The sequence below is a fragment of the Hyla sarda genome, chromosome 2 (assembly GCF_029499605.1).
Source record: "Hyla sarda isolate aHylSar1 chromosome 2, aHylSar1.hap1, whole genome shotgun sequence".
NCBI classification, from domain to species: Eukaryota; Metazoa; Chordata; class Amphibia; order Anura; family Hylidae; genus Hyla; species Hyla sarda.
Window position 1 is genome coordinate 287250043 of NC_079190.1, and position 18971 is coordinate 287269013.

Below are 18971 nucleotides of genomic sequence, written 5' to 3' on the forward strand. Positions count from 1 at the left end.
ATCATTCTACTGTTTATGGAAAATGGAATGAGGCCTACAGAGAAAAGAACACAGTACCTACAGTGAAATATGGTGGAGGTTCAATGATGTTTTGCTGCCTCTTGCACTGGGTGCCTTGAATGTGTGCAAGGCATCATGAAATCTGAGGATTACCAATGGATTTTGGGTTGCACTGTACAGCCATGTGTCAGAAAGCTGGGTTTGCGTCCGAGATCTTGGGTCTTCCAGCAGGACAATGACCCCAAACATACATCAAAAAGCACCCAGAAATGGATGGCAACAAAGCGCTGGAGAGTTCTGAAGTGGCCAGCAATGAGTCCAGATCTAAATCCCACTGAACACCTGTGGAGAGATCTTAAAATCGCTGTTGGGAAAAGACGCCCTTCCAATAAGAGAGACCTGGAGCAGTTTGCAAAGGAAGAGTGGTCCAACATTCCCGCTGAGAGGTGTAAGAAGCTTATTGATGGTTATAGGAAGTGACTGATTTCAGTATTTTTTTCCCAAAGGGTGTGCAACCAATTAAGTTAAGGGTGCCAATAATTTTGTCCAGCCCTTTTTTGGAGTTTGGTGTGACATTATGTCCAATCCTTTTTTGGTTTAGTTCCAATACACACAAAAGGGAATAAACATGTGTAGAGCAAAACATGTGTTACTGCAATCCTTTTATGTGAGAAATACTTCATTTTCTAGAAAAATTTCAGGGGTGCCAACATTTATGGCAATGAATGTACGTGCAATACTTTAGTATCTACAACAGCATCTGCACTACCATAGGATTATAATATGTATATGAGTGATTAACTACTACGGCGACTACAAATCCCATACTGCCTTATAAAGGCAAACACTTACTTTCAACTAACTACAGGGCGCATAATGCCTGCCTTTCTAATCATCTGTGAATATCACTAAGCACTTGATCACTAGCAGCAGTATTGTTATATTTTTTTTATTCATATTTTTATTATTTTACTGTAAGTAGCCAGAGGGTGGTCACAAGGGCCCTGTGACATACCCAAGGGAATTTTACTATATCATTTTACTATAATAATTATCTGGCTTTAATTTGGAGAAGCAAATCTATTGTATTTTATAATGTATCTCTCTTCTTATTCACTTGTATGGTACATACCAATATTATTTTATTGAAATATATATTATATCCATGACCCTAAGCCCCAAATGCATATATTTATTTCTAATGTTTCTGGACACCGTGAGTATAGGGGTCAGTTGGACATCTCAGGTCTTTGTGGTGACTAATCTGACAAGAGCCTCTCTGATTTTATCTATACACATACACAGTACACTTTAGATGATACATTCAACTTTTTGCTTTCTTGCTCCAATGAATCTAATTCATTGACAGCAGCGTCACGCCTGAGAAAGGTTGGGTTGGGCCAGCCGAAATGTTGCTGCTACTTTAAAAGACACCTTTTATGGAATAAAATGTTATGTTTGCTGCACCGCGTGCAGTGGAGAGAACGTTCGTTTTACATATAATCTTAGCATTCAATAAGATGTGTCACCAGACAGATACCGGTAAATTTTTTTTTTTAAAGGGGTACTCCGCCCCTAGACATCTTATCCCCTATTCAAAGGTTAGGAGATAAGATGTCAGATCGCGGGGGTCCCGCCACTGGGGGCCCCCGGGATCTCGGCTGCAGGACCCACCTGTTGCGGCTTCCGGCAGCGCTGGAGGCTCTCATCCTAACGCCTCCCGACCACGGTGAAGTGAGATTGTGACGTCACGCCCCGCCCCCCAATGCAAGTTTATGGGAGGGGGCGTGACTTCACACGGGGGCAGAGTTGTGACGTCACGATCTCACATCACCGTGGTCGGGAGCCGAAGCCTCCAATGTTTCCGGAAGCCGCAACAGGTGGGTCCTGCAGCAGAGATCCCAGGGGTCCCCAGCGGCGGGACCCCCGGATCTGACATCTTATCCCCTATCCTTTGGATAGGAGATAAGCTGTCTAGGGGCAGAGTACCCCTTTAAAGGTATCTATAAATGCCAAGGTGAAGACAATGGGTGCACTCATACCATGACTCGATCCCAGATTTTTGGTAGAAAAAAAAAATTTGAAAAAGTTATCAGTCAAACCAGACATTACTGTTTCTACTAAAACCACTTTTTCTTGCACTGGCTTTTGGAAGTTGAAGACTTTCCAGCAGAAAGAGTGTATGAGGCTGTAATAATGACTGGTTCATATCAGCAGAGGACATAAGAGTGCCATGAGGAGAGTACATGTGGAAGTGGGAAGATGGTGCAGGAGACAAATGTGCAATAGATAATAGATAGTTGGGTAAACCTGCTGGTTTTGCAAGATCAGCTTTCTAACGTTTATGGGGGTCTCCCAACTATGCCATAACAGCATACGGTATGTTCAAAGGAAAACAGGGTCCGACATGGCAGATTTCCACATACTCAATCCTTTGTTCTGGTGGGGAATAAAATTCTGCCTTAAAAGGGGTACTCCCATGGAAAACAAAAGGTTTTCAAATCAACTGAAAGTTAAACAGACTTGTAAATTGCTTCTTTTTAAAAATCTTAACCCTTTCAGTACTTATCAGCGGCTGTATACTTAAGTGAAAGTTGTGTGGTTCTTTCCAGTCTGACCACAGTGTTCTCTGCTGCCACGTGTCAAGAACTGTTCAGAGCAGGAGAGGTTTGCTATGGGGATTTGTTTCTACTCTGGACAGTTCCTAACACGGACAGAGATGGTAGCAGAGAGCACTGTGGTCAGACTGGAAAGAACTACACAACGTCCTCTGTAGTATACAGCAGCTGACAAGTACTTGAAGGATTAAGATTTTTAAATAAACAGAAATAATTTCCAAATCTGTGTAACTTTCTGGCACCAGTTGATTTGAAAACCTTTGTTTTCCACCGGAGTACCCCTTTAAAAAGCTGTCTTAATCACATCTCTCCACTGAAAACACAAGCATGCTTGGTTGGTTGAGTCTCTAGCATGGGTCTCTGCTGTGTAATGAGTGGGAGACACTAGTGGGATAGGGGAGGGATGTTAGTTAAAGGGGAGACCACTGCAAGGGAGCCGGTACTGACTAGTGGGCACTGCTATGACTACCGAGTAAGTGAAGGCAGGGCTTGATTTTCAGTTGCAGTGCATAGGCGGTTACTGCTACTATTACTACTTCTAATAATTTATTTATATATGTTCACATAACTTTTTTTATGCAGCTCTGAGTACATATTCTGCACTGGATTCCACATGCATTTTAAACCCCATGCATACGAAGGAGGTTTCCACAAAACTGTCAACAAGCAACGAAAAAATTATAATTCACTGTGGAAATTACTGTCGCGTCAATTATTTTGGGCAGAAACTAAAAGGATTAAGCCCATAGAATCCCAATGGTGCTAATCCTTCTGCACAAATGCCTATTTTTTTTTCAGAAATGTGAGATTTTAATCTGTTGGCCAAGACTTTCTAGTTAAAATATGGACAAAAAAAAACACAAACAAAAATGGTCTCTTAACTCCCTTGTTCTTGCGCTACCGCCAGTATAACGGAGCTCTGCTGTCCAGCACTTCCAGGTTAGGGGCAATGATGTAATACGTCAGCTCATTCAATCAATGGCTGCAGCAGTTTCCTGCGTCACCCACTGAGTGGATGAGCAGACATGTTTTACACCACAAGACAAAACGATATACCAAAAAGCACACCCACCCACTATTAAAGGGGTACTCCGGTGAAAACCTTTTTTCTTTTAAATCAACTGGTGGCAGAAAGTTAAACATTTTTGTAAATTACTTCTATTAAAAAATCTTAATCCTTCCAGTACTTATTAGCTGCTGAATGCTACAGAGGAAATTCCTTTCTTTTTGGAACACTGATGACATCACGAGCACAGTGCTCTCTGCTGACACCTCTGTCCATTTTAGCAACCATGCATAGCAGGTGTATGCTAAGGGCAGCATGGTGGCTCAGTGGTTAGCACTGCTGCCTTGCAGTGCAGGGGACTTGGGTTCAAATCCCACCAAGGACAACAATAAAGCGTTATTATAATAACGTCAGCAGAGAGAACTGTGCTCGTGATGTCATCAGAGAGCATTCCAAAAAGAATTTCCTCTGTAGTATTCAGCAGCTAATAAGTACAGGAAAAATTAAGATTTTTTAATAGAAGTAATTTACAAATATGTTTAACTTTCTGCCACCAGTTGATTTAAAAGCTAGCTCCCACCATCCTATTTTTTTTTCTGTCCTTGCCTATTGCCAATCTATCCCTAACCCCCTCCCTGCTTTAATTTTTACTATATTAAAAATGCCTTTGGTCTGCCTGGCAGTGTGCTCACTACCAGGCAGACTTCCCCAGCAGGCACCACGTCACTGATGCCTGCTGGGTCGGACTTCCGCCCTTAGTTCATCTACACAGGGTGCCTCCAGCTGTTTCACCACTACAACTCCCAGCTTGCCCTGACATCTATTGGCTGTCAGGGCATGCTGGGAGTTGTAGTATTGAAACAGCTGGAGGCACCCTGTGTAGATAAACTACAGTATTAGTTAGTTACATGTGGCGCTAGCCCGTCCCCTCTGTCTCCCTCCCCCCGCGCCATACCCCATTCCCTCCATCACAACTCCCCCCCCCCCCCCCGCATACCCCGTTCCGTCCATCACAAACCCCCCTCCCGCATACCCCGTTCCCTCATTACACTTACTGCAGAGTCTGGCAGCGGGCGTGCAGGGACAGCAGCGGGAACGAGGCGGCGGGGATGTGTGGGAGGAGTGGCCTCCCAGCCAGTGGCCGGGGAGCCAATGCGCTCGCTCCCTGCCTGTCTGATTGACAGGCAGGGAGCGAGCGCAGGCTGAATGAAAAAGGACCGATGCCCGGCCGCATCAGTCCTTTTTCAGGCGTGACGTCACGCCAGACTGCAGCCGGCCACTAGGAGAGGGAGACCCCTAGTGGCCGGTTGTCAAATGTAAAATTAAAGCATTTTAATAAAAAAATATATAATAAAAGTATATTAGCGATATGTTGTAGTACATAAGTACTACAACATATCAAAAAATAAAGTTGGTGACAGTGCCCATTTAAAAGAAAAAAGGTTTTAACCATTTTCACATAGATCTTAAAGCAAACAAAAAACACTTTAAAAACCATCTAAAAAGGCCCAAAGGCCCAAAAACATCCAATCACAAAGTAAGTAAAGTGCAAGTCACATGTTAAAAAAAAAAAAAAAAAAAAAAAAAAAAAAAAACTTTCCTCGGTTTGAAGGTAAGGTTAAGGCAATGGTCAACCTGTTAACAAGGATATAGAAAATACAACCTTTACGCAGTCAATATGTATGTTACTGGGAAAGTAGGGCTATTGACAACAGATAAAGGATAATGTGTTTTGATTAAGCAGGTGCACAGAGAGTGGTCTCACCATTTTCAGGGGGGACCCCCCTGTTGTGTAGTGGCCTTTGGGCCTTTTTTAAGATGGTTTTTAAAGTGTTTTTGTCTGCTTTAATATCTATGTGAAAATTGTAATTAAGTATGTTTTCTAACTAGACATGAATAGAGGGTGGTATATCGTTTTGTCTTGTGGTGTAATGCTTGTTTACTGATATACACAGTGGCACCCCGAGTATGATTATTGTTGCTGAGCCTGCTTGAGTTTGTATATGACGATGAGCAGATATATGACATCTCAAACAGCAGGGACCGAAACTCTGTTATACAGGCGGAGCGGGAAATGAAGGTGGTAAGGGACAGTTTTTTTTCTTTTTCTTAACCAGGCTAAGTAGAGATGCCTCTAAAACCTAATTGTTACTTTCCAGAACTGGGTAAAACTTGTCCATGCCTACTTTTATAATACTTGTACTAGGTTTTCCATCCACTGACTAACAGCCACTCCATGGACAGCCACTCTGCTTTTTTTAATCTGCTGTTTTCCCTGTCCCTAATAGGGCAATTGTTAACCTCCAGTGAGGCGGTTGTAAGAACAGATAGAATTCCAAACTTTTGAGCCGAGTAGTAGAAAAGACATTATGCATTCCTTACAGACTTCAATGTGAGGAAGTGCTGCAAAACAGTGGCGAGTGCCGTCAGTCAGTAGTGGCTTATGGTTGCTTTTTAATTTACCGTTTTTCTTCTCCCTAATAGGGCAATTATTAACCTCCAGTTGTGCAGTTGTGAGAACAGATAGAATTCCAAACTTCCGAGCTGAGTAAGGCTGGGTTCACACTACGTTTTTCAACTAAGGTTCCCGCATACGTATGGGAAAAAGTAACAGTATGGGAAAAAGTAAACCGGATGCGTTTTTAAACAGTATACTGTTTTTAAAAGTGCATACTGTTCCATCCGTTTTTTTTCCCCATACGGTTTTTGATAGAAAACGTATGCGGGAACCGTAGTTGAAAAACGTAGTGTGAACCCAGCCTAAGGGTGGGTTCACACTACGTTTTCTCCCATACGGGAGCGCATACGGCAGGGGGGAGCTAAAACCTCGCGCTCCCGTATGCCTTCGTATGCGCTCCCGTATGTAATTCATTTCAATGAGCCGGCCGGAGTGAAACGTTCGGTCCGGTCGGCTAATTTTTGCGCCATATGCGCTTTTAAGACCGGACCTCAAACCGTGGTTGACCACAGTTTTAGGTCCGGTTGTAAAAGCGCATACGGCGCAAAAATGAGCCGACCGGACCGAACGTTTCACTCCGGTCGGCTCATTGAAATGAATGACATACGGGAGCGCATACGAAGGCATACGGGAGCGCGAGGTTTTAGCTCCCCCCTGCCGTATGCGCTCCCGTATGGGAGAAAACGTAGTGTGAACCCAGCCTAAGGCTGGGTTCACACTACGTTTTTCAACTACGGTTCCCGCATACGTTTTCTATCAAAACCGTATGGGAAAAAGTAAACGTATGCGTTTTTAAACCGTATACTGTTTTTTAAAAGTGCATACTGTTCCGTCCGTTTTTAATGGGAGGGGTCTTGGGTGGGGACTTTAGGATTCAAATGCGCATGTGCAAAGTAAAAACGTATACGTTTTTCCCGTATGGAACCGTATACATGTGCGTTTGCCATTGACGTCCATGTTAAAAAAATAATGTATGCGGTTGCAGTACCGTTTTTAAACCGGAGACAAAATCGTGGTCAACCATGGTTTTGACTCCGGTTTAAAAACCGTACTGCAACCACATACGTTTTTTTTTTTTTTTTTTTTTTTAACATGGACGTCAATGGGAAACGCACATGTATACGGTTCCATATGGGAAAAACGTATACGTTTTTACTTTGCACATGCGCATTTGAATCCTAAAGTCCCCACCCAAGACCCCTCCCATTAAAAATGGACAAAATTTTCAAAAACGTATGTTTTTTTTTTTTCTATAAAAACGGACGGAACAGTATGCACTTTTAAAAACAGTATACTGTTTAAAAACGCATACGGTTTACTTTTTTCCATACTGTTCCATCCGTTTTTTTTGCCATACGGTTTTCTTTAGAAAAACGGATTGAAAACAGTATGGCAAAAATGTGATGTGAACCAAGCCTAAGAGAGACTGCTTTTGGGATCCTCAGCCGGCTCTAATTTGTGCCCGATTAATCGATAATAGAGATTCTCAACAACGATTTCCATTATCAATTTTTTTTATTGATAAATCATTGTAGCCCTAATAGATACACACACACATATATTATATATATATATATATATATATATATATATATATATATATATATATATACATATACACACACACACACACACACACACAAATACATAAACTTACACACACACAGACACACACACAGACACACATACATACATACATACATACATACATATATATATACATATATATATAAATATGCAATCTCCACCACAGCACAAATAATCAGAGGTCCAGGATCAAGTGGAAAGGCTTCCAAGTTTATTCACACCATAAATGTGATAGCGGTGCTTCATTTAACATTTATGGTGTGAATAAACTTGGAAGCCTTTCCACTTGATCCTGGACCTCTGATTATTTGTGCTGTGGTGGAGATTGCATATTTATGGACTGCTGACCTGCCAGTTGGCTGACCACGTGCACTTACAGAGGGGGTCTTTGCTGGCTCTTTCGCTTGGAGTTATATATATAATACAGAAATTTAGGTGCACTACTGTGGTAGATGTATACAATGACATTGGCTAATCCCTCAACACTGATGTTAAAATTGAGACATTAGCCAGTGTATCCTTATATTAAGGACACACCAGAGCCCGCACACCAACGCCAAGGTTTCTCTGAACATTTTCCAGGCAGCATTAGGGTTGCACCTGTGAGGCCATGCACCTATATCAGCCAACTTGGGTGGGGCTTGTAGCCTCTCTCCCCCCTTCCATTGTATGTGTGCTTAGTCACGCTGGAGGGAACTGGGAGCAGGCTGCAAGTCGACCTAGTGCTGCTGTAATTGCCCACTGGCCCCTGGTTTTTGCTTATTACGCACAGGTAGGTTAGCGTTAGGTCCCGTGCCATCTGAGAAACCTTGGCGTTGGTGTGCGGGCTCTGGTGTGTCCTTAATATAAGGATACACTGGCGAATGTCTCAATTTTAACATCAGTGTTGAGGGATTAGCCAATGTCATTGTATACATCTACCACAGTAGTGCACCCACATTCCTGTATTGTATTCTAATTGTTACACATCCACACCGTTTATCTGGTGTAGGATTCTATTGTGGCACTTGTAGTCCACTGCAGGCATCCTCCATTGTATGCATTTTTATGCTGGGGATCGCCCCTAGCAACAGACTACAAGGGCAGGATCTGCTCCCCCAGTATATATGCACAACTGCATTTGGGGTTGAGCACCTCCAGCCATTTGAGACCACGTTTTTTGTTGTTAGTTATATATATATACACACACATATATACACACATACACACTATCACTGGACAAGCTCTTTAGTAGAGATTTAACGGTACAATTTAAAGGACAGTTTGGAAAGGGAACATCAAAACATTTGTGTGAAGTCCCTTACCCTGTGAGATACAATAAACAGTTTGGAAAGAGACAGATGTTTGGCAAACTTCAAAAGCGGATCGTAGCTAGATTAAACATGCAGTTCCTTGGAATGGAGGAGGAAAAGGTATGGGAAGGACTCCAAGTCCTGTCCTGCAAGTCTGGCCAATTAGTATTGGCTTTTTCTGCCCAGGAAGAAAAGACTAACCATTTGAAGTGCATGATGAGCAGCTCAGGAGGAAACTCTACATACAAGACAAATTGCCTCTCTGACTTCCATGAGAACTGCTTTAAGAATATCTGGTTTATTATCACCAAGGGTCTCCGTTTTAAATATAGGAAATAATCCGAATATGCAGAAGATTAAACTACCTTTATAACTACCGTAAAATATATACACACACCAGAACATTATTCCTCCTACATCACACAGCATTGTATGGCATTTTAAGAGCCAATAAACCTTTTAAGTGGTTGGATTATCAGGCAAATCCAGCGATAAGCTGAAAATCCAAGCAACATTTCTGCTTTATTTTGCGTTTTTTACATTATTATGGAGGCAGCCATAAATTGTCCCATGGTTTTAGGGAACAACAGACTGGATGGGACCCTACTGACTTCTATGGGAGAGTTTTTAAGACATGCTTTGTAACCTGTGAAGGTCATTCTATCTACAAAAGGTGGGAGGAAGCGGTCACCATTATCTTTCTATTGTAAATAGCCTGATCCTGGTCTTACCTATATTCTGGTGTCACCTTTTACTTACATCCTGTCTGTGATATGATAAGGAAGAAATGCTAAGTTTTCTCTACAGAACAGGAGGTGTCAACTTGTTATCAAGTCTAGTGGTCAAAATAAAAACTGCAAGATTCCAGGATTAGTTTAGAATACAGACAGCGAAATAAAAAATTCTCAATAAAATATTTTTAACTTAAAAATCAGATTTAAAGCACAACTGTCAGGAAATTGTCCCTCATTAAACTATTCCCAAGGTGACACAGTCGTTTACCATAACAATTTAGCCATACCTTTTTCTGCTTTTTTAGCAGCATTAATCAAGCAAAAAAATGCTTTTTACCACTGTCAGCAACAGTTGGGTAGGCGTGGGTATGCCCCACGATGCCTATCCCCTGTATGTCAGCGCTGGGACTGCTGTGTGATTGACACACAGGTCCCAGCACATGCACCTCTGATTATTTGTACATGTGGGCGGCGAGTTGTAGAACAAGCGCTTGCTCCCGATGGCCTCAGTGCACCTGCATAATGCTAGAGGCAGAGAGTGAGCTCTCCGACTCCAGCTTAGCAGCACGCCGCTCTAAGAAGTAAGGAGAGCGGGCACGGTTGTGGGCGGAGGGAGCAAATACTTGTTCTAAAAACTTGTCATCCGCACGTAAGAATGACCAGAGGTGCATGTGCTGGGACTGGTGTGTCAGTCACACAGTGGTCCCAGCACTGACATATAGGGAATGCACATGGTAAAAAGCATTTTTAGCCTCATCAAGGCTGCTCAGCAAGAGGTATGGCTAACTTGTTATGGCAAACGACTGTGTCATCTTAGGAATAGTGTATGGGTTGACTGTTTCATGACATTTATATTTAACCCCTTAAGGACCAAGGACGTACCGGTACATCCTGGCCCGTGGCTAATAGTGTGTGGCACTGATCGCGGTGCCGTACGCTATTAACCCTTAAGACGGAGTTCAAAGTTGAACGCCGCGCCTAAAGTGAAAGTAAACCAATGCCGGTTCGCTCAGGGAGTTGTTCGAGATTGCCGCGGTGAAATCGCGGCATCCCAAACAGCTGTAGGACAGCAGGAGGGTCCCCTTACCTGCCTCCTGTTGTCCAATCATCGAATGACTGCTCAGTGCGATTGGACAACATGCATCAAGCGGCAGAATAATTGATAGATGGTTTCCTATGAGAAACCATTGATCAATGTAAAAGATCAATGTAAAAGATCAGTGTGTGTATTGTTCGATCAATACAAAAATGGTACCGCTAAAAACTTTAGATCACAGCACAAAAAATGAGCCCTCATACCACCCCGTACGCGAAAAAAAAAGTTATAGGGCTCAGAAGATGACAACTTTAAACGTATAAATTTTCCTGCATGAAGTTATGATTTTTACCAGAAGTATGACAAAACCAATCCTATATAAGTAGGGTATCCTTTTATTCTTATGGACCTATAGAATAAAGATAAAGGTGTAATTTTTTACCGAAAAATGTACTACGTAGAAACAGAAGCCCCCAAAAATTGTGTTTTTTCATCAATTTTGTCGCACAATTTATTTTTCCGTTTAGTCGTAGATTTTTGGGTAAAATTACTAATGTCATTACAAAGTAGAATTGGTGGCGCAAAAAATAAGCCATAATATGGATTTTTAGGTGCAAAATTGATAGTTATGATTTTTTTTCAAAGGTAAGGAAGAAAAAATGAAAGTGCAAAAATCCTCCCAGTTCTCTGCCACATCATGATAAACCTCCCCCTGCCTTTATTTTTATTATTTTTTCATTTTCTTCCTTGATATTGCTCAATATTTTCTGCTCAGTCAAGTTCACAGACTGAGGAGGGGCGTTCCCCAGCAGGTGTGACATCATCTGAAGCCATTCAGGGGAGAACTTCCTCCCTCACTCTGCTAAACATAGCCCAGAGCAGTTCAGTATGAGATGAGCTATGATTGGATAAGGCTGCACACACCCCACTCAGCACTCCAGACTGCATTTCCCGATTTTGGATTTTTGCCAGGCCAGCAGGAGTGCAAAGTCTGTGCAAGAGATGGGGGGGGGGGGGGGGAAATGTGCTCTGGATAAGTAGGGAGACATCTAGTGGCAGATTTTTTTAAACACAAAACATAGAAAATTTCATTTTTTTTAACAAAGTACATTATGATAAATAAAAAAATATTTCTAAAGAGTGCAATAGCAAAAATTTGTTTTAATGAGAGTCACATTTAAATAATATATTTCCATTAAGTGCTGTAGAATGAATGTACAATTGAAGTTATTTCTTGTGCAAGTTGTCTGTAATACAGTTCTCAAATATGCACCCCAATACAACCCTCAACTTACCGCTCCTGTCTTCCATTACAGGGGCGCGAGGGGGGCAGGGGATCTGTGCAGAGTTGCTCCGTTGGGGTTCTAAAGGAAAAAAAAAAAAAAAAAAAGTCAATGAAAAGCCACTTAACACATACAATTAGTTCACCCAGCAAAATTTGGAATTTGATTTGAATTCCGGAGGACTATTTCACTTGGAAATTCCGATGGATCAGTGTCCTATTGATTTCAATGGGATTCTGCAGCTCTGTGCACACGGTGGAATTTCCGATGCAGAAATTCTGTTTTCGGCATCCGCAGAAAAAAAAATAGATATGTCTTTCTGCGGTTTCCGCTTAGAAAAGCTTTGCAGTCTATGAGACCGCGGATTTCCGTGTTTTTTACGGGCGGACATTTTCAACTGTGTGAACATGGCCTTAGGGTTCATGTAAAGAGGACAGAAATTATGTGGATTTCTGCAGGATAAAATCTGCAGAAGCTAACGCACCAAAAAGAATGAATTTTGTAGTGCATTTTCAAATGTGTAATATGTAAATTAAAAACATAACTAAATGTTACAACGTGGTAAAAAACGCAGATCTGCAACATCTCTGCAGCAAAATCTGTAACAATAAAATGTAATTGCAGATACTACATGAAGAATGACTTTTCTCTGAAGTCACAAGGGAAAATTCTCAGCATGTCTGCAAAAGGAATCTATACCAGAGGTCAATTTCTTAGGGGGTTTTCATTTCTTATTTAATCCATGTAGAAAATCCATAATGTATATGACATGTGAACATACACCAAAACACAAAATTTTGAAACATGCACCTTATGAGTAACCAGTGATACCAATACATAAAAAAGCATTGCACTTCCCCTCTAACATCATGCTTTATGGAGAACCGATAACACAACTGGTGTATTTTTATTTTGCACGAGCTACATGTTTCACTTGCAGCACTGACCTGCCATGTATCCTTCTGAATGGCTGGCATGTGATGCCTTCTAGCCAGATGTGGCAACTGAATTGCGATATTACCCATTAGCGATTACATGACTGGAAAATCCTGCAATTATTACCTTGCATTTGAATATTGGTGGCAGCCTGGCCCTAGATCCGACCTGTGAGTGTGTAAAATGTTACTGGTGGAAACAAAAACTGATGTTTATGTATCCCTACTCTCCCATAGGTCTGCCGCAGATCCAGTTTTTCACTTCTGAGGCCCTGATGTCTTCTTTGTGCTTCCTTCTTCAGAGACGAGCATTTTGCTGTATGGTCCTTCCTGAACAGCCAATCACTTGCTCCAGTGGTGTCCTGTTTTGGCCAGAGATTGTAAGGTCCTGTCACCGGCTGCTTGTCCCTAAAGAAGGAGGCACAGAGAAGACATTGGGATCGCTTGGAGGAGTACAGGATCTGCAGCAGACCTACAGGGTAGGAGGGCTAGGTAGGTATCAGGTTTCTTTATCTTATGTTTTCCCTTTACCCCAGAACCATATTAAGGGGGATAGACATGAAATGGGGGAGACAGACATGATATATTGCTCAACAAAATAAAGGGAACACTTAAAACCCACAAAGAAACCTACATTACACTCTTAGTAAATGAGGGCCATTGTGTTGTTTAATTCCCTACAATTTATTTTCCACGGTATTTACTAAGGTTTCCCTACATTTTCCACTTTCCCTACACTTATTATTTATTTATTTTTTTTTTTTACACATGCTCTGATCTGTCTGGTTTTCCTCAGCTCAAATCCACAACATTTTATGTGGAAACCTTAGTAAATATGTTGGGTTTTTGTGAAAATGTTGGGAACATGCCCCTTTTCCCAGCAGCCACGCCCCTTTTCCCAGCAGCCACGCCCCTTTTCCGGGTTTTCTTCGCAAAATGGAGTTATTCGTTTTTGGTTTTTTTAATTCTGGTGCAAAATCTGGCGCAGACAGAATTTCTGGTGCAATGCGACAGATTCTAGCGCAAAACCCCACAAAACATGTCGGGTTTGCAATAGTAAATGAGGGCCAATGTAACTCCAAGTCAATCACGCTATCCACTCAGAAAGCAACACTGATTGACAATTAATTTCACATGCTGTTGTGCAAATGGAACAGACAGCAGGTAGAAATTATAGGCAATTAGCAAGACACCCCCATTAAGAAGTGGTTCTGCAGGTGGTGACCACAGACCACTTCTCAGTTCCTATGCTTCCTGGCTGATGTTTTTGTCCCTTTTGAATGCTGGCAGTGCTTTCACTCTAGTGGTAGCATGAGACTGAGTTTCCAATCCACACAAGTGGCTCAGGTAGTGCAGCTCTTCCAGGATGGCACATCAATCAATGTGAGCTGTGGCAAGAAGGTTTGCTGTGTCTGTCAGGGTAGTGTCCAGAGCATGTAGGTGCCACCAGGAGACAGGCCAGTACATCAGGAGATGTGCAGGAGGGTGTAGGAGGGCAACAACCCAGCAGCAGGACCGCTACCTCCGCCTTTGTGCAAGGAGGAGCACTGCCAGAGCCCTGCAAAGTGACCTCCAGCAGGCCCCAAATGTGCATGTGTCCACTCAAACGGTCAGTAACAGACTCCATGAGGGTGGTGTGAGGGCCCGATGTCCACAGGTGGGGGTTGTGCAGGATGTTTGGCATTTGCCAGAGAACACCAAGACTGGCAAATTCACCACTGGCGCCCTGTGCTCTTCACAGATGAAAGCAGGTTCACATTGAGCACATGTGACAGAGTCTGGAGACGCTGTTGGGAACGTTCTGTTGCCTGCAACATCCTCCAGCATGACCGGTTTGGAGGTGGGTCAGTAATGGTGTGGGGTGGCATTTCTTTGGGAGGGGCCGCACAGCCCTCCATGTGCTTGCCAGAGGTAGCCTGACTGCCATTAGGTACAGAGATGAGATCCTCAGACCCCCCTTTGAGACCATATGCTGGTGCGGTTGGCCCTGGGATCCTCCTAATGCAAGACAATGCTAGACCTCATGTGATTGGAGTGTGTCAACAGTTGCTGCAAGAGGAAGGCATTGATGCTATGGGTTGGCCTGCCCATTCCCCAGCAGTGAATCCGATTAAGCACATCTGGGACATCATGTCACCACGTTGCACCACAGACTGTCCAGGAGTTGGCGGATGCTTAAGTACAGATATGGGAGGACATCCCTCAGGAGACCATCTGCCACCTCATCAGGAGCATGCCCAGGCGTTGTAGGGAGGTCATACGGGCACGTGGAGGCCACACACACTACTGAGCCTCATTTTGACTTGTTTTAAGGACAAGTTGGATCAGCCTGTAGTGTGGTTTTCCATTTTAGTTTTGAGTGTGACTCCATATCCAGACCTTCATCGGTTGATAAATTTGGTTTCCATTGATAATTTGTGTGTGATTTTGTTGTCAGCAAATTCAACTATGTAAAGACAAAATTATTTCATACGATTAGTTAATTCAGATTCTAAGATATTTTATCTTAGTGTTCCCTTTAGTTTTTTTGAGCAGTGTATGATGGAGATATGAAATGGAAAAATAGACATAAAATGGGGGGATTTAACATGATTTCACAATTTATTTATGATATCGCAATTAGAGCTGCAACTGACAATTATTTTCATATTCTGTTAGATGATAATTTTTTCAACTAATCTGATAAAAAAAAATAACCATAGTGGAGAAGAATATAATTTGTGAGTTAGGTACAGATCCCTCATTAACTCCCTCCCTAATCTTTAATCCCCTTACAGTTTCTTACCTGTGGGAAAAGAGGAAAGGCAGCACATTTCCTGATTGTTCATCCTACGCACCCTTCAGCAGCCTGTGTAGTGAGGATGGGGCCCTGCACACTTGATCTATATATCTATATGGGAACTTTGAAAATTGACTGACCAACTTGACTGACCAACATAGTTGTCAACCATTCTTCTTATCGATTAGTTGCTTCAGCTCTAAACGCAATATTTACCTCCATAATCACAATATGACATTTTCCCCAAACGTGCAGCCCGAGTTTGAACAGTGTATTAGGATCAGTATTTTGTATCTATATTCTTAAGCAGAATCTGACAGCTATTGCACATGCACTAAATATAGACTATTTAATGGGTTATAGTGTTGGTGAATGGATGTAAGAAGAGTTCTGCCTGTAACAAGCTAGTTGTCATTGCGCTCCAGAATGGCGGGGAGCCGGCTCACCCAGCTCCCCTGCATTATCAATATTCCCTCCCCATGATGCAAAAAGCCAGGTGTGGCGAGGAGCAGAGCTCTCATCCCAGATTCTCTGACAGCTTCAAAATCACAAGACAAACAGAAGGATCTGGGTTCACATCAGGAAAAATTGTCGGATTAATGGATAGTAAAATTTGCTGATTCCATGAAATCATACACCAAAATTGTATTTGGGGTTCAAATATAGTTTCCAAAAATCATATGTCAAAAAGTTATGCTTTTTCATGCAATTTGAATAAAAAAAAAAAAAAAAAAAAAAATCTGATCAGATGTCAACCATGTTGCTCGAAATCCAAATGGAACATTTAAAATCACACATCCACATGATCTCATACGATTTACATAGAGCTTCATTATGTAGAACTCAAACACAATTATGATATGATTTTGAATCTGGGACAGAATATGCAGTCAACCACGATTCCTCTCAGATGCATGTGTTGGATACAATTACACAATTTAAGTCAATGGATATGACTTGATAAACAGTTTTGTACGAATTGCAGATGAAAAATCATGATCTCAATTCAGATGGTAAAATTATAATGTGAACCCGGCCAAACATAAGTATTTACACTTCAATACACTCCTGGGTTTGGCATAATACAGATACAGAATGTGGTCCGTGTGAACACAAATTTAGGATGGGGAAAAAAAAGACTATCTGTTTAAGGAATTCAGGCAAAATATTCTTCAAACGAAATGTGTATGCAAGTCTGGGCCTGAATAAATGCCATCCTGATCATTCCAATCTATTCTTAGTCTGCAGAACAGAAATCTTGTGTGAGATACAATGCTCTCTCTCCTGTAGTCCATACCACAATGCTAGGTGTGAACCAGGCCTACTGGTCTTGCTAAATAAAAAAAAAAAAATAAAAAAAAAAACAGACAAATAAAATTAACTCTTGACTAACATGATGTAAATGTGCGTTCTTTTTGCAGATGAAATGTAAGCAATAGAAGCTAGAGTGCAGTAGACTACGTTCCCAACACATCGGAAAATACTCACTAAAATATAAGAAACTGGACAGTGTAGAGCAACCTATGAGACTAAGCAAGGCCACATTAATGTCACACTTTAGGGCCACAATGGTAGTATACATTGGGAAAGCGGTGAAGAGGTCATCCAACATACTTTGACTACATTTGGTTCTAATAAGGAACTTATACTTTTTTTTTTGTTGGAGGACCTGAAAGTGTAGTAGAGACAAACAAACATACGTTCATGAAAGATTAAACCATTGACTACGTCTGAACCATTAACATTTATTGAGATGTCAGATTATACTTCATTCTAGCTTTGCTAGAATTCCAATGTATACCACTGATGTAGCCTTAAAGCGTTGGTTTTGCATGCTTTACAACATATCAAAGTTTTTTAATCTGTCATTGCCCATTTAAAATGTGATGTGAATAAGGTCAAAGCAGGGATGTGGAAATTGTATCGCCCGACGCCCGGGACATGCAGTGCCGGGCGTTGGGCAGGTGAATTAGTCAGGCATTTAGCCCTACTTCGGGCAAGCAGGGCTAAATGCCTAAAGAATTCACATATAACAGGGCAATGGGTTTTGCCCTGTAAATAAACTCCTATAGAATGCAGCTGTGCGCTGCAGCCTATAGCGAGCCGCGCAGGATGCGTCCCGGCGTAGGTGCGTGCGATTACGTCACTCATCGCGCGCCCCTTCGTCCGGGCAAAGGATGCGGTCCAGTAACAACAGTAGAGGGCATCAGAGGGTGGGGGGGATATAATGACACAGGGTGCATTGGGGGGGGGGGGGGGGGAAACAATGGCCCAGGGGACCCTACATGATCCCTACCTGATAAAGGGACATACCTACCTGAAGGGGGACTACCTACTTAAAGGAATAGTGTAGTGCAAAATAACTTATCCCCATAAGTTATAGATCGTGGGGGTCTGACCACTGGGACAACCCCCCCCCCCCCCCCCCATCTCTTGTATGAGGCCCCAGCAGACGGCATGAAGGGAATGTTCCGTCCCTGCATGACACAGCTGCTGAAATGCCCCCTCCATGTATCTATGGGATACATTTGGGGGGCGGGCGTGTCGGTCGCTGCGTCATGTGGACAAGCCCCCATTCCTGCCGGGCCCCTTACAAAAGATCGGGGGGGGGGAAGGGGTTTCCCAGCAGTCAGGATAGGTTATTGCACTGCAGTATTCCATTAATGGGGCGGACTTACTTATCAGGGACCCTATCCACCTAATGGGGTGACATACTGGTCTGCCTATCAAGTTTTTATTGATAAAATACCTTATTTACATACTATTTGGGTTACAATTATTTTGTACCAGGACAAGTGGATTTTGATGAGGGACAAGTAGATTCTGCTCCATTTTAGTCCCATGGACAAGTAGTTTTTTTTTTTTTATTCCACAACCCTGCAAAGTCGTGTTGTCCTTGCTCTATCATGGACTTTGTCAACATAACAGCCATCAAAGCAAACCCTTAAAACTGTGACTGGTCACAGAATTATGGGAGGAATTTATTAAGATGGATATGTTTGTCTTATGAAGTCTACTGGTGTAAGATGTGCCAGATGTAATAGCATACACAACCTCTAAATAAATTTGGCGCATCTCAGGCACCAGACTGAGAAACCTACTCCAGTTGTCAATTTCTGGATTAGATTATGTTGAACTCACCAAGTAGTTTAAAAAATGTTCCTGTCTGAACCAATTCACTACACAAATACTGTTCTCACTGTGTAAAGCGAACTCTGGAATAAGATTCTGAAAGGTTTTAAG

General features: G+C 42.2%; 1 protein-coding gene across 1 annotated transcript in view; it reads right to left on the minus strand.

The window, feature by feature from the left end:
* PHACTR4 (phosphatase and actin regulator 4) overlaps positions 1 to 18971 on the minus strand; it is a 76277-nt gene that overhangs the window by 41128 nt on the left and 16178 nt on the right. The window contains exon 2 of the mRNA XM_056557372.1: positions 12027 to 12095. Coding sequence (XP_056413347.1) covers positions 12027 to 12042 — 16 coding nt within the window. The 5' untranslated portion in view covers positions 12043 to 12095. The remainder of the gene's footprint in view (positions 1 to 12026; positions 12096 to 18971) is intronic.